Source organism: Megachile rotundata, chromosome 5, assembly GCF_050947335.1.
Source record: "Megachile rotundata isolate GNS110a chromosome 5, iyMegRotu1, whole genome shotgun sequence".
In the NCBI taxonomy this organism is placed as follows: domain Eukaryota; kingdom Metazoa; phylum Arthropoda; class Insecta; order Hymenoptera; family Megachilidae; genus Megachile; species Megachile rotundata.
In genome coordinates this window covers 14,145,472-14,160,226 of record NC_134987.1, presented here as the reverse complement: position 1 = coordinate 14,160,226, position 14,755 = coordinate 14,145,472, and the positions used below count along the sequence as shown (strand labels likewise).

The 14,755-nt window shown below is 32.5% G+C and overlaps 1 protein-coding gene across 9 annotated transcripts in view; it reads right to left on the bottom strand.

Annotated features, from left to right (window-relative positions):
* Window positions 1-14,755, bottom strand: part of LOC100881927 (dual specificity calcium/calmodulin-dependent 3',5'-cyclic nucleotide phosphodiesterase 1) — a 245,801-nt gene that overhangs the window by 33,241 nt on the left and 197,805 nt on the right. For all 9 annotated transcript variants that reach the window (XM_076532284.1, XM_076532285.1, XM_076532282.1 and 6 more), the window contains 2 exons: window positions 1,467-1,622; window positions 218-428 (listed from right to left, as the gene is read on the bottom strand). In XM_076532284.1, the coding sequence (XP_076388399.1) occupies window positions 218-428; window positions 1,467-1,622 (367 nt within the window). The remainder of the gene's footprint in view (window positions 1-217; window positions 429-1,466; window positions 1,623-14,755) is intronic.

The window sequence follows — 14,755 nt, the reverse complement described above, 5'->3', positions numbered from 1 at the left end:
AAACCCATTATTATGTATTGTTTCAGCAATTTTGAAAGATTCAGTCATACTAAAAATTTAACGACAATGCAACATAAAATTATATTATCATAATTTTGCCCACATTATTTCCAAACCCGATTATTATCAAAATTGGTCTTGAAATTGTAGTTAACCTTTACTGTAGCGTAGATAATGTAACAGGAAGATAAAAACGAAAAGTTTCGAAGTAAAATACCTGAGGGCAGCCTTGTCACAAGCATCGGGGGTGTCAACGGCAGGGAGTGAGTCTGTCGTGAGGTCGACATTATCAAGAATCTCGTCAAGATCCACGGATTGGCTTGACGAAAGAGTGTCAGGGCTGTGCGGTGGTGGGGAACTTTCGAAACTTCCGCCGATACTTTTATTCTTGCCGGAACTTCGACGTACTATCGTTAACGTGCCTTGTTCTGGAACATCGACAAAGCGATCGCATTAAACAGCTTTTCGTTTAACGAGAAAACTATCAAATTTCTAAGTGGATGAGGCAAGACAACAAGCTAAATATTTTCGCTACTTCAAAGCTGTCAAGTTCTTCAGACTTATTGATCACGTCAATCTTACATACTATTTATTATTAGATATTATTTACTGTATTAATATTTAGTCGTTAGGTTAGGTTTATCTATTATGAATAATGGTGATCATGGTACAAAGAGCTATTTGGCAGAACCAATTTATGTAATTATTAACACTATAACAGCTTCACAATAGAACTTGGTGTTTCATGAAATTTAGATAATTTTCTTCATGTACAGAATGAAGGTAAATGGAAAGATGAACTTACTTATCACATCAATCTTGCATACTATTTATTACACTGTTACATATTATTTACTGTATCAATATTTAGAATAGTAGTTAGGTTAGGTTTATCTATTATAAATAATAGTGACCATGGTACAGAGAGTTATTTGACAGAACGAATTTATGTAATTATTAAAATTATAACAACTTCACAATAGAACTTGGTGTTTCATGAAATTTAGATAATGTTCTTCATGTACAGAATGAAGGTAAATGCAAAGATGAACTTACTGATCACATCAATCTTGCATATTATTAATTACACTGTTACATATTATTTACTGTATCAATATTTAGAATAGTAGTTAGGTTAGGTTTATCTATTATAAATAATAGTAACCATGGTGCAAAGAACTATTTGGCAGAACCAATTTATGTAATTATTAAAACTGTAACAGCTTCACAATAGAACTTGGTGTTTCATGAAATTTTGATAATATTCCCCAAATACAAAATGAAGGCAAACGGAAATTTGCAGTTCAGTTGAATAACCATGAAGGTGCATGACAGGTTGATAATTTCGCTTTGGACAGCTTTGATCAATTCATTGCCACAGCAGTGTTCAGTCGGATGATTTAATCAATCGCCGCAAGGTAAAGCGAATAATGATCTTGATATCCTGTAACAATTGTATTACTTACTCGATAGCTGACCATTTCGCCCCGGCGAGGAAGGGTTGTATAATCGGGATGATGTTGTACCAGTGCAGCTTGTAGTTGCATTTGCGTTTGGAGATGAGCCGGGCGAGGACACTGCGATATCGTCTCTCGTCACTCTTCGATCGGGCGGAGATGCAACTGTAATTTAACAAAGACTATTATTGCGTCTGGTAACTTGCTAATTGGAAGTATATCGATGCATTTGTGGATCTATATTCGTATCTGATCTGTGCGTTCGAAATGTCAGATTTTATAGATTTAGATATGAGTAAGCTTATAAAAATTTGAGGAATTATTTTTTATCATTTTATAAATCACAAAAGCTTCTCTTGGAATATGACACTGTAAAAAAGCAACTTTAGTTTGGCAACAGTTTTGAACTAATATAAAATTTTTTGCTTTGCAAGACACATAATGTGACAAGTCTGATTCAGTCATATTTATGGAGATTTTTATTATAGATTTAGATTATGGAGATTAAAAATAAAAAATCACTGAATCAGTAATATCACAGAAATCTTTTATATGTTTGAAAGATATTGAAATTAAAATTATTTAAATAGAAGAGCAGTACAGGATTGTGTAACAACTAAATATAAAGGCAGTCTAAAAGTAATAATACAAATACATAAATTAAAACAAAATAAACAGAAATTTTGATATTTATCTTTAGAGTATAAAGAATGATTTACACAAAGAAGAAAACGTGCAACGAAATCTTGAAATTTATAATCACAGTAACTGTATATAAATTGCAAATAAACGTATAACAATTTCAAATGAATAAATAGCAAATAAATTTATACGAACTGTAAATAAATTTATGCAAATTGCATATAAATTTATAATAATTGCATATAAATTGCAAAATACATAATAATTGCATATGAATTGCAAATAAATTTATAATAGTCGCATATAAATTTCCCCGAAAAGTTCTTTAAAGTTAGGATTATTTGAGAACCGATGAGGTTTTCAAGGCAAATGAATGATGACTAATTAGAGGTAAGCATAATTCAGTGGGGCAACGCGTCATGTTAATAACTCTAATTGATTGATCAAACGACAGACGGGAAAACAACAGGTCGGTGTGTGGTGGAAGCATGGTGAAAGAGCTATCGATTCATACCATGTGTCTGCGGATTACAAATTAGGCCCGCAATCCAATCAATTGTGCTCGGATTACTCAGCCATCACGTTGAATTTATGACGTCAGTTGACAAACTTTTCCGTTTGCGATAAATTCAGGAAAAATATGTTACGGAAAATACTTCTCTTTTAATCTTTTATTGTCTCGGACTGGATAGTTTAATTAATGTGTATGATACACTGTTGGTTGAAAATGTAAAATAATTTGTCGATGAATGAGTACAAAATTTTTTGATCAAAATCATTTTCAAACACTAAGGTGTAAGACACTTTTTTTTACAAATTTTTATACACTTCAAGAATTTTAGGAAGTAGCTTGAAGTTAGAAATATGAAGGTGGACGATTTTTATTGTTAGACAGCAATAAATATCGTTTAATAAAGTTGAAATTTTGAAGATGCAAGATTGAGATGGTAAACAGACAAGATGGCCGCAGAAAGATGGCGGCGCTATCACCTTGAATGGTAAAAAGTTTTGACAAATTTTTAGTGTAGATTTTGCAATCACGTAAACTTTAAATTTATGTATACATAATATTTACTTTATGAAAGTTCATTAAATTTTTTTTAGCACATCAGTGTCCTTAATTATTCAAAATAACCTAGAAAAATAACCACACTCGATACACTATAATTGCATATAATGACCACACTACAATTGCACTGTAGCTGTTGCATTTCTCAACAAAAATACCTGTGTATTAATTGTATTTTACGTTTTACCCTGTTACGAAATGCATCCCTAGAGTCTAGAGTCTAGAGGGATTTATAACCCACTTGAATTAGATATTTCACTCGTCTATGCGGATAGAGCGTTGAGTACTTAATCAGCCTAAGTGTTATTTCACAGCAGATACCGATCGAGTTCATTTTCTCAATTATCCTTGAAAGTCCTAATTTAATTTCACCTCGTGAAAGTTTCGAAGCAGCAATTTCTTGGTTACATATTTTAAGATCGTAGGTGCGTTTAAAAAATTGAAACTACATACTGGTTGTGCAATTAAGTAGCAGCTGTTGGTCCAGCTGCATAAACACGATAGAATTTTCATCGATTTAATTTTTTATGTGCCTACATCGCTCGATACGGCACGCCCCTTTCAATTTGCATTTCATGGAACTCTATAAATCCACGCGAATCGAAGCCTTTACCCATGCGAATATACGAGTATAGGATTTTTATGCAAATCTTGCTTCGAGATTGACGTTTCCGAAAACCTTACTTATTCATTAAAGTCTTCTCGAAGTCGAATCTTTGATCGAGGCGGAGTTCGAGCTTCTCGAAAAGTAATCGTTAAGAAGCTTTCTATTTTATGCATTCTACTTCCCGAAAGGATCACGGACAATAGAAACCACGTACGTTTCTATGAGATCGTAACAAATATATTTGCGCTCGAGGAAAACGTTCATTTTAAACGAGACTCGATTTAAAAATTTAACTAAATTGCGATTAAATGGAAATCGATTCTAGAACGTCCTTATTCTGTGTGCAGCAGGAAAATTCCATTTAAAGGGAAAAACGTATCTTCAATTTTTCTAAATGAAGTTCATTCGCATTCTGAAACGGTTTGCATCGTGATTCGTTATTTATTACGAATGCAAGTTGTGCGTTCTAATATTAAAATGTTATGTAGGTGATATCTGCTTTGTGAAATTGAAATGCTGGGCAGATTGTGTTTGCAATGAAGAAATAAGATTGTTGTACAATATCTGCGTTTTAAGGTAAGAATATTGTAAATGTTTTTTTCTGCATCGTAAAATTAAAAGGGAATGTAGGTTATGTTTTAAAATAAAAATATTATACAAGTGTTATTTACATTTTAAAATTAAAATATGATATAGGAGTTGTCTATGATTTAAAATAATAATATTCTGCACACAGTACCTGTGTTTTAAAATAAAAATATTGTACAGAAAATATCTGCATTCTAAAATTGAAAAATCATATAGGTTATGTCTATGTTTCAAAATAAAAATATTAAACAAAAAGTATTTGCATTGGAAAATTAAAATATGTAGGTTATGTCTCTGTTTTAAAATAAAAATATTATGCACAAAATATCTGCGTTTCAAAATAAAAATATTATACAAAAAGTATTTGCATTGTAAAATTAAAAGATCGCACAGGTTATGTCTCTGTTTCAAAATAAAAATGTTACACAAGTATTATTTGCATTGTAAAATTAAAATACCATATAAATCACGTCGACATTTCAAAATAAAAATATTAAACAGACAATATTTGCATCGTAAAATTAAAATGTTATACAGGTACGTTGTAATCGTAAAACATGATCGATGAAATAAACACTTAGGAGTGTTTTGTACAAATAAAAGTAGAATTATTATTCTCTTGAAAGAGATAAAAAAAAATACTTGAAGCAACATACATTCAATCGATTCCACGTCAACACTTGTGTTAATAATTAAAATGTTTACAATTGTTCTGTAACTGGGACACCCCGCCGCCCGGAGCACACCGCTTAAGGAAACGTGTTAATTAGCTTGTTTGATTAACCTAACTTCGCATAAAATAATACACAGCTCAATCTAGCAAAACCAATTTAACTGAACATGAGAAAAATTTAAGCAATGAAACCTGCGGCGGAAAAGAGTTTAACGTAAGTGACTTAAGATACATCTTTATGTATGTTGAGGATTTAGGAATTTGGGAATTTGGGGATTTGGGGATTTGGGGATTTGGGGATTTGGGGATTTGGGGATTTGGGGATTTGGGGATTTGGGGATTTGGGGATTTAGGAGTTTGGGGGTTTAGGAATTTGGGGATTTAGAAATTTGGGTATTTAACAATTTGGGAATTTAGGAGTTTGAGAATTTAGGAATTTGGGAAGTTAGGAATTTGGGAAATTGGGAATTTGGGAATTTGGGAATTTGGGAATTTGGGAATTTGGGAATTTGGGAATTTGGGAATTTGGGAATTTGGGAATTTGGGAATTTGGGAATTTGGGAATTTGGGAATTTGGGAATTTGGGAATTTGGGAATTTGGGAATTTGGGAATTTGGGAATTTGGGAATTTGGGAATTTGGGAATTTAGAAATTTGGGAATTCAGGAGTTTGGAAATTTAGGAGTTTGGAAATTCAGGAATTTGGGGATTTAGAAATTTGGAAATTTGGAAATTTGGAAATTTGGAAATGTGGAAATTTGGAAATTTGGAAATTTGGAAATGTGGAAATTTGGAAATTTGGAAATGTGGAAATTTGGAAATGTGGAAATTTGGAAATCTGGAAATTTGGAAATCTGGAAATTTGGAAATCTGGAAATTTGGAAATCTGGGATTTTGGAAATCTGGGATTTTGTGGATTTAGACATTTGGGTATTTAGGCGTTTGAGAATTTAGGAATTTGGAAACTCGCAAACTTCAAAATTAAAAAGCAAACTTCAAATTCAAAACATTAAACATCTGCAACTTCCAAAAATTATCACCATTTAAGATTGATGAATTCATTAAATGTGTGACTTGCAGAACGTGTAAACTGTACTATTTGCATTGTACCTGTATTGTGTATATTGTAACTGTACTATTGTACTATTGTACTATTGTAACTATAATTTGGTAATTACAAATTTACGAAACTTACGGATATCATTTGTACCGAATGATCACTTCATTTACGTATTGATTTACATAATAGAAGTTAAGCAGAGAATCGTTACAGTAAAACGAATAAATTGACCCCGTTGTTCGTTTCACTGCAAACATTTGACTACAGCGGATAATTGTGGTGCATCGAAATCGAAGATACGCATCGATTCGACTAACACTCGCATTAATCAGTAGGTTCGCGTAATTGTATTTTCATTACACATGTTGCATGCACTGGGAATTTACTGGAATTCGTCGATGCGACTTAATTGAACCATTTCGTATTCCAACTCATATCCACGTATCACGTCATTTGAAGGTACATTGTGACCTCCATTTTGTTGCTGTATGCTTAGCGGAAGTCATTTTGGATGTCGACGAGAGTCGAACAAATATTTATATATTTTTAGATTTAAATATTTTTCTCAAATTTTTAAATTCTCAACTTCTCATATTCTCAAATTTTCAAATTTTCAAATTTTCAATTTTCCGAATTTTCAAATTTTCAAATTTTCAGTTTTCCGAATTTTCAAATTTTCAAATTTTCAAATTCCCAATTTTCCAAATCCTCAATTTTCGGAATTCTAAAATTTCCAAATACTCAATTTATTGAATTCTCAAATTTCCAAATTATCAATTTTCCAATCACTCAAATTTCCAATCACTCAAATTTCCAAACTCTCAAATTTCCAAATTCTGAAATTTCCAATCACTCAAATTTCCAAACTCAAATTTCCAATTACTCAAATTTCCAATCACTCAAATTTCCAAACTCTCAAATTTCCAATCACTCAAATTTCCAAACTTTCAAATTTCCAATCACTCAAATTTCCAAATTATCAATTTTCCAAATTCTCAAATTTCCAAATTATTAATTTTCCAAATTCTCAAATTTCCAAATTCTTAAATTTCCGAATTCTCAAATATCCAAACTTTCAAATTTCCAAATTCCGAAATTTTCAGATTCCCAAATTCTCAAATTCCTTATTCCGTCAAACCTCAAACCCTTAAATACTGTAATTCTCAAATATTCAAGTTCTCGAATTCTAAAGTTAACAAATGTTTCATACTTGTTAAGTTTTTAAATATCTGAAGTTTTCTAAGTATCTTAAATTTGTCGAATTTCTAAAATTTCTGAAGTTCCTCAAATTAGCTTGAATTCTCAAGTTTCTTAAACTTCTCAAATTAGCTTAAATTCTCAAGTGTCTCAAGTTTCTTAAGCTTCTCAAATTAATCTTAATTCTTAATTTTCTCAAGTTTCCTAAGTTTCTTAAGTACCTTGTCATATATCCAAATTTCCAGAAGCTCAAATCTGAACCTCCCCTTCCGATCACATCCTCATAATTATCGATCAATATTCGGGTGTCGATTCGCTCAAGATTTACCCCACATCGCGGCGCTTTTAAATCGCAGTTTTTAACGAGATTCCACGCAGTCCACATCTTCGGGAACTCAATTTTCCCGGCTGCGAAGAAATTTAATAATGAATCCATTTTCATATTACGTTCGTCTACCCATGTCCTGCAAAGGCATGTCTTTCACGACACGTTTTAGCATCGCCAATGACATTCGCCAACGCGTGACAGCTGTTTAATGAGAACCCCCTGCTGCAGCTTTGAAGTTACAGGATCAGGAGAACTTTTACTGTTACACGAGAATATTTTGTTCGGATAAAAATGCACTTACAACGAAGTACCTCTTGTAAAGTACCTCCTCGGATAAAAATGCATCTACAATCCTCTGTAAGACAAGAGACAGAAGTCTCTTGAGCTCAACCTGTTGTCGGATTTTCCGATTTCTGTGGGTTTCTTTTACGAAAGAAAAGTGGTAGAATGTAAAGAAGCTATGTGATGTAAAAGTAGGTGATGTGATTCTGTTTGAGTAGTCTGATGAATTCTTTTGAAATTATTATTGTTCTATTATTAATTGTGACTATGTGCGATTCACTATGTGCAAATTAACTTCATGTGCTAACTATGATCTAACTTATAATACTAACTTCAAAAGAATTCATCAAATTTTTCAGCTGAAAGATTAAAAACTTGCCATCTGCCAATAGCAAAACGCCACCCAGTGTAAAAGGCTGGTCACCCAAATTGAAGCGGTCATCAGTGGTCAAGTTTAATACAGCAATTTGAAATCAGTAGTTTCTGACTAAATCTATAATGTTGAATATAGTAACAGAAATACAGTGCTTCACATAGTGAAACAGACAGTGTCAACTAACTTCAAAAGAATTCATCAAATTTTTCAGCTGAAAGATTAAAAACTCGACATCTGCCAATAGCAAAACGCCATCCAGTGCAAAAGGCTGGTCACCTATATTGAAGCGGTCATCAGTGGTCAAGTTTAATACAGCAATTTGAAATAAGTAGTTTCTGACTAAATCTATAATGTTGAATATAGTAATAGAAATACAGTGCTTCACATAGTGAAACAGACAGTGTCAACTAACTTCAAAAGAATTCATCAAATTTTTCAGCTGAAAGATTAAAAACTTGCCACCTGTCAATAGCAAAGTTGCCCAGAGCCAGCCACCCACATGTAGCAGTCAAATTCCACTTGTAAATAAACAAACGAAATTTTGTCAGAAAATATGTTTCGATTCAAGCTAAAAATTCGTAAAATTCAATAAAAACGAACGAGTTCCATGAAATAGTAATAGAAGCTAATAAAAACTGTAAACGAAGGGTTTTGTATAGAAATTACTGAGTGTAAAAGGGCGTACTAGAAACTATAACGTGTTGCATCCTGTATTTTGCTTCTCTTTTTGTGAAGCTTAACGAACATCCATCGGGTGGCGAATTTGCTGGGGAGTTCGATCAATAAACGTTATCCATTATTCGTTTAGCGAGAATCCGCTGAAAGAAAGTGGTTTGGGACGACGCGGCTCGACGTGTCGCGCGAAATACAATTTTAATCGAACGTCACGAGACGAGCTTAAACGAGAGAACGTGCAAACTTACATTGTCGTCTCTTCGTCCGCGGTTTAATGGTTCACCATTAACTGGATTTACGTTCTAGCAGTAAAAACTTTGACGCTACTATTCTCGATATAACTTCCTTCTTAACGTTTGCTATGAAACTTTAAAGGAACACGGAGAATCTCTTCTACTTTTTCTGGACGTTTTTTGTTGACGAGAAAGTTGGGGGTGTAAAAATTCTGTGTTTTAGTTAGCGTGAGAAATCTGTCACCTTTTCGATTTTGATCTTTAAATGTCAGAGGTTATTTTAATAACTTTTTGCAATTTTTTATTATTTTTAGATTCAAAGTGTTCGTTGCTGCTGACTTAATATTTTATCATTCTCAAAGTTTTTATTTTAGGCTGGTACATTTAGAAATTTGGAAATTTATCAAGTTATGAATTTTTGTGTTTAGTATTTTTTGATGAGGAATTCTCAAATTTGGACATAGGAAATATTTTTAATTTATAGATTGTCACCATGAATTTTAAATTTGAAAAATCATAAATTCTCAAATTTAGAATCCTTAAAATTTTATCATTTTCAGGAATAGAAATAATTAGTGTCTCTCTCAAGTTTACAAATTCTCAACTTCTCAAATTTTAAAACCACGAATTTTAAAAATCACGAATTTCTGAAAATTTTAAAAATTGCATATCGATCAATTCTTATAAGTTTCAAATTTAAAACTCCACAAATAATGTACATTAAAGAGACAAGTCCTTCAGCCAAAAACATTGCATTTTTACTAAAAAAAGAATTATGTAGCAATATAAATACTTATTCCTTTTCTGTAAGAACTTATGGCCGTCTACCTTAAGAAGCTTAATTCCCTTATTAACTCGACAGTAAATTACTTTTAATTTCTGACTTAATAGTGTATTTCAATAACAGAAGAAATGATTAATAAGAAGGTCAAAACACGCGAAATTGAAAGCGAAAGTGCCATTTATGTCTCTCGTAGCTCGCAAAAAATGTAAAATGAGAACACGACAAGTTAAATCGCTTAATTCATCAAAAGTGGGAACGAAAAAAGTCTTGAACAAGTATGGAAGGTCCGAAACGATATGTTCGTAATGAAATATTTCGTAATGAAGAGTACAGGTGAAAGTTGATCAACGGAGAAGTCGTTTAAAATGAAAAACTGGTCAAATCACACTGAATCTCAATTTAATGGAACATTCATTAACCACCTTTTTATCGCTTAATAAATCTTTGCAGCCCCTGGACCTTGTTTCTTTTGCATATTCATCGATGGCTTTCCTTCGACTTTTTTCTGAGTGTGGGTTTGGGGAGTGGAGTATTTATGGATTTGGGGATTTAGAAATTTGGTAATTTGGAAGTTTGGACATTTGGGAGTTTGGGAACTGGGTAATTGAGGAATTTGAATATTTGGGGGTTTGAGAGTTGGGGGATTTGCACATTTGGGGGTCTGAGAATTAGATAACTTGGGAATTGGGGACATAGAGAAGGGAGGGGTTGGAGAATTTGGGAATTTGGGAATTTGGGCATCTGGGAGTTTGAGAACTGGGTAATTGGGGAATTTGGATATTTGGGGGTTTGGGAACTGGATAACTTGGGAATTGGGGACATAGAGATTTTGGGGGGGGGGGGGGGTTGGAGAATTTGGGAATTTGGGAATTTGGGAATTTGGGAATTTGGGAATTTAGGAATTTGGGAATTTGGGAATTTGGGAACTGGGTAATGGGGGAATTTGGATATTTGGGGGTTTCGGAATTGGATAACTTGAGAATTGGGGACATAGAAATTTGGGGGGGTTGGAGAATTTAGAAATTTGGGAATTTGGGAATTTGGGAATTTGGAAATTTGGGAATTTGGGAATTTGGGAACTTGGGAACTTGGGAATTTGGGAATTTGGGAATCAGGACATTTGGAAATTTGGAAATTTGGAAATTTGGAAATTTGGGAATTTAGAAACTTGGGAATTTGGAAACTTGGAACATTGGAAATTAGGGAACTTGAGAATTTGAAAATTTGGAAATCTGGAATTTTGGTAATTTGGAAATATGGAAGTATGGGAATTTGTGAATTTGGAAATCTGGAATTTTGCTAATTTGGAAATAAGGAAGTACAGGAATTTGAAAGATTGAAAATTTGAAAATCCACAAATTTGAAAAATTGAGAATTTGATAAAATAAGAATTAAGAACCTTGCAACCTTCAAAGAATAAAAAATAATTGAGCAATAGCAGCCATAGCTCTTCAAAACGCCTAGGTCAACCTCCTCATATGCCACCTCGTGGGTTGACGTCGGTACATCGTCCGCAGATAAACGCTAGCCATGAATATCAACCACACGGTAGTGGTCGGAAAACATTGATCGCGACCTTGTCGGTTCTATTTCAGCAAATAGTTCGATCGTGAGGATCTCCCATTGCGAATTATGCGAGGAAATCAGCTAATAAAAATTCTAATGAGAAACTTAGCGGCTGGTAAAAGACAAAGTTGAAGAGCGGAAAATACTTTTATCTGCGCGAGAGATGGCTCGCTGTAGTTGTGAAGGTTAGGTGGACGGGTGTGTATGGAGCGCTTGGGGGAACATTGATTGATCGTCAATTTTTCAATTTTTGTATTTTAGAGTATAGATATTTGGAAGTTTGGAGATTTGAAAATTTGACGTTTGAAGATTTGGAAGCGTAGAAATGTAGACATGTAGAAATGTAGACATGTAGACATGTAGACATGTAGACATGTAGACATGTAGATATGTAGATATGTAGACATGTAGACATGTAGACATGTAGACATGTAGACATGTAGATATGTAGATATGTAGACATGTAGACATGTAGACATGTAGACATGTAGACATGTAGATATGTGGAAATGTAGAAATGTAGAAATGTAGAAATGTAGAAATGTAGACATGTGGAAATGTAGACATGTGGAAATGTAGACATGTGGAAATGTAGACATGTGGAAATGTAGATATGCAGAAATGTAGATATGTGGAAATGTAGAAATATAAACATATGGAAAGGTGGAAAGGTGAAAATGTGGAAATGTAGAAATTTGAAAATTTGGAAATTTGGAAACTTGGGACTGTGGAAGCTTCGAAATGTCAAAATATGGAAATTTGGAAACGTGGAATTCAAGAAATGTAAAAATTTGAAAACTTAGAAATTTAGAAATGTGGAAATCTAGAAAAATGAAAATTTCGTCATGCAGTAATTTAAAAATATGGAAATTTATAAATGTAGAATTTAGAAATATAAAAATTAAAAAGTTTGAAAATTTATAAATGTGGCAATTTGCAAATGTAGCCTTTATATATCTACCGATTCTTAAGCTTCAATGCTATCAAATTTTCCCATCTCTGCATGTATAATTTTCATAATTTCCAAATTACCAACGCTCCAAACCTCTCAATCCAAAAATTAAAAAATTTCACATCGCAAATCTCTCTGAATATAACCTGAACACTCCATAAAAACCATACCTCCGAAAAAGCATTAAATAAAAAAGTGTCAGCAGGTAGCACGCATTTTTGCAGCAAATTCAAATTATGAAACGCTTTCAATTATGTTTTACTTCTTTTTCGTATAAATGCTCATTCCAGTCATATAACGTGGGCGGAAATAAACGGTTAAGAAGTCTCTTGAGAATACCATAGCACAAAGTTGTAACGATCTGCATTTCCTGAACGTTTTATCTTGTTTTCATGCACAGTTTAAACGTTTCCGTTTACTGAAAGTTGCACGTACAGCACGACTGAAATTAATTAAAAACATGGTAGCGAGCTAACGTACAGTCGCTTTGAGAATTACTTAATTGCAAACTGGTTAAAATTGTTCCGTTAGTTTTGGTCAACTGGAACGTACCATTGATGTAATTTGCAAGCTTATTTACACTGCTGCTGCCAGATAATTATTCGAACGGGAGAAGACTCTAAAATACGTTGCAGTCGTATGAACGTTCTTTGCATCGCTTATTTTATTATTCCAACGCTGTAATATCTTTAAGCTGTGCTCTACTTACGCTATCGACCATAAATATTTTGACACAATTTTGCTTCAGCTTTCGTTAATCCTTACAAAAAAATTACTTAATACTTAAAATATTATATAATTTTATTTATAAAAATAAATGTTGATTGTTTAGTTACGTCTCAAGCTCGAAGTTTATTTATACTTCAAAAATGATTTAAATTTTGTTCAGTCACGGAGTTACAATTGTACTAAATTATTCGTCATCCTTGACTTACATTTGCGTTATTAAAAATAGCAAAATTTATTTTAGTTATTTTCGACAATTTCTGTTTTAACACTTAATACATTTTATATATCGCTACAGTTTTTGAAAGATGCTGTATAATTCTCGAATCAATTTTCTGAGTCACACGAGCGAAGATAATAAAAAGAATATTCAATCAAGTGGCTCCAATGACGTGAGAACGTTACAGAATTCTAAGCAAACGAGTAAACAGCGTAACTGTAGCGCGTTTAGTGCAACGATTTTTCCCGTGGGACAGTTTCTTACCCTTCAAGATTATATTCAATGGCGAATATCAAATATTAGAAATCGTTTTCAATGTGACACACGATCGGAATAAATGTTGCTTCGAAAGAATAAATGTGTGAGAATATTGTTGAGGGTGAATAATTTTTCCAGGCGTTTTTGACGAAAGACGTCATCAATTTTTACTTTGGTAATTCATTCGAGCAAAGTGTTTTATATTTTTAGTTGGGAAAATTATTTGTTATATATGGGATTTGAAGAATGATATTTTTCAAAAATATTTAAATGTTAAAATGTTCTTTAAAATATTTGAATATCCCAATGAATATGGATGAGTATTTATGAGCACTTACGAGTACTGATAAGAATTGATGAGTATGTACGAGTAATTAAAGTAGTAATCAGTAGCAACAGATATTGAACGTTAAATAAATTTCGACAGTATAATAGTTTGCAGAGCATAACGAACTTCCGGCAACAAGTGAATAATAGCTACAAATTGCTCAGTAAACAGTTGTAACATTATAGTCATAAATATCAGGTGAAACGATGTTAACAAAGCGTTCATCGTATTTCAACGTGAACATATGAACGAACGCAGTTAAATGTAATTTACGATGTGTTGGATTTCATTGTTCATTGACCATACTCATATTTACAGAGTATTTGCTATGAATATACGGCATTCTTTCATATTTTTCAAATACATATGTTACACTCTCTTACATAACCTCAAAAATTCGCAAGGAATTTTAATTCCATATTGAACTCTCAAGCTTAATTAATTATGGGTTTATACGATAACATTTTATGTGACAGTAGTTGTATATTATTTCTAGAATAGTATCTTCACATCGTTAGGTATATATCTTTAAATCTTTAAAGACGTATCACATTATTAAGTATAAATCTTTAAATCTTCACATATGGGTATTTAGCTTCATATGTATATTTTTAAATCATTAAATTTTTATCTTGAAATCTTGAAACGTGTATCTGTAAATTTTTATGTATGCATTTTTACATCTTTAGTTTCATATTTTAAAATCCTTAATTAAGTAATTTTAAATCTAATTAA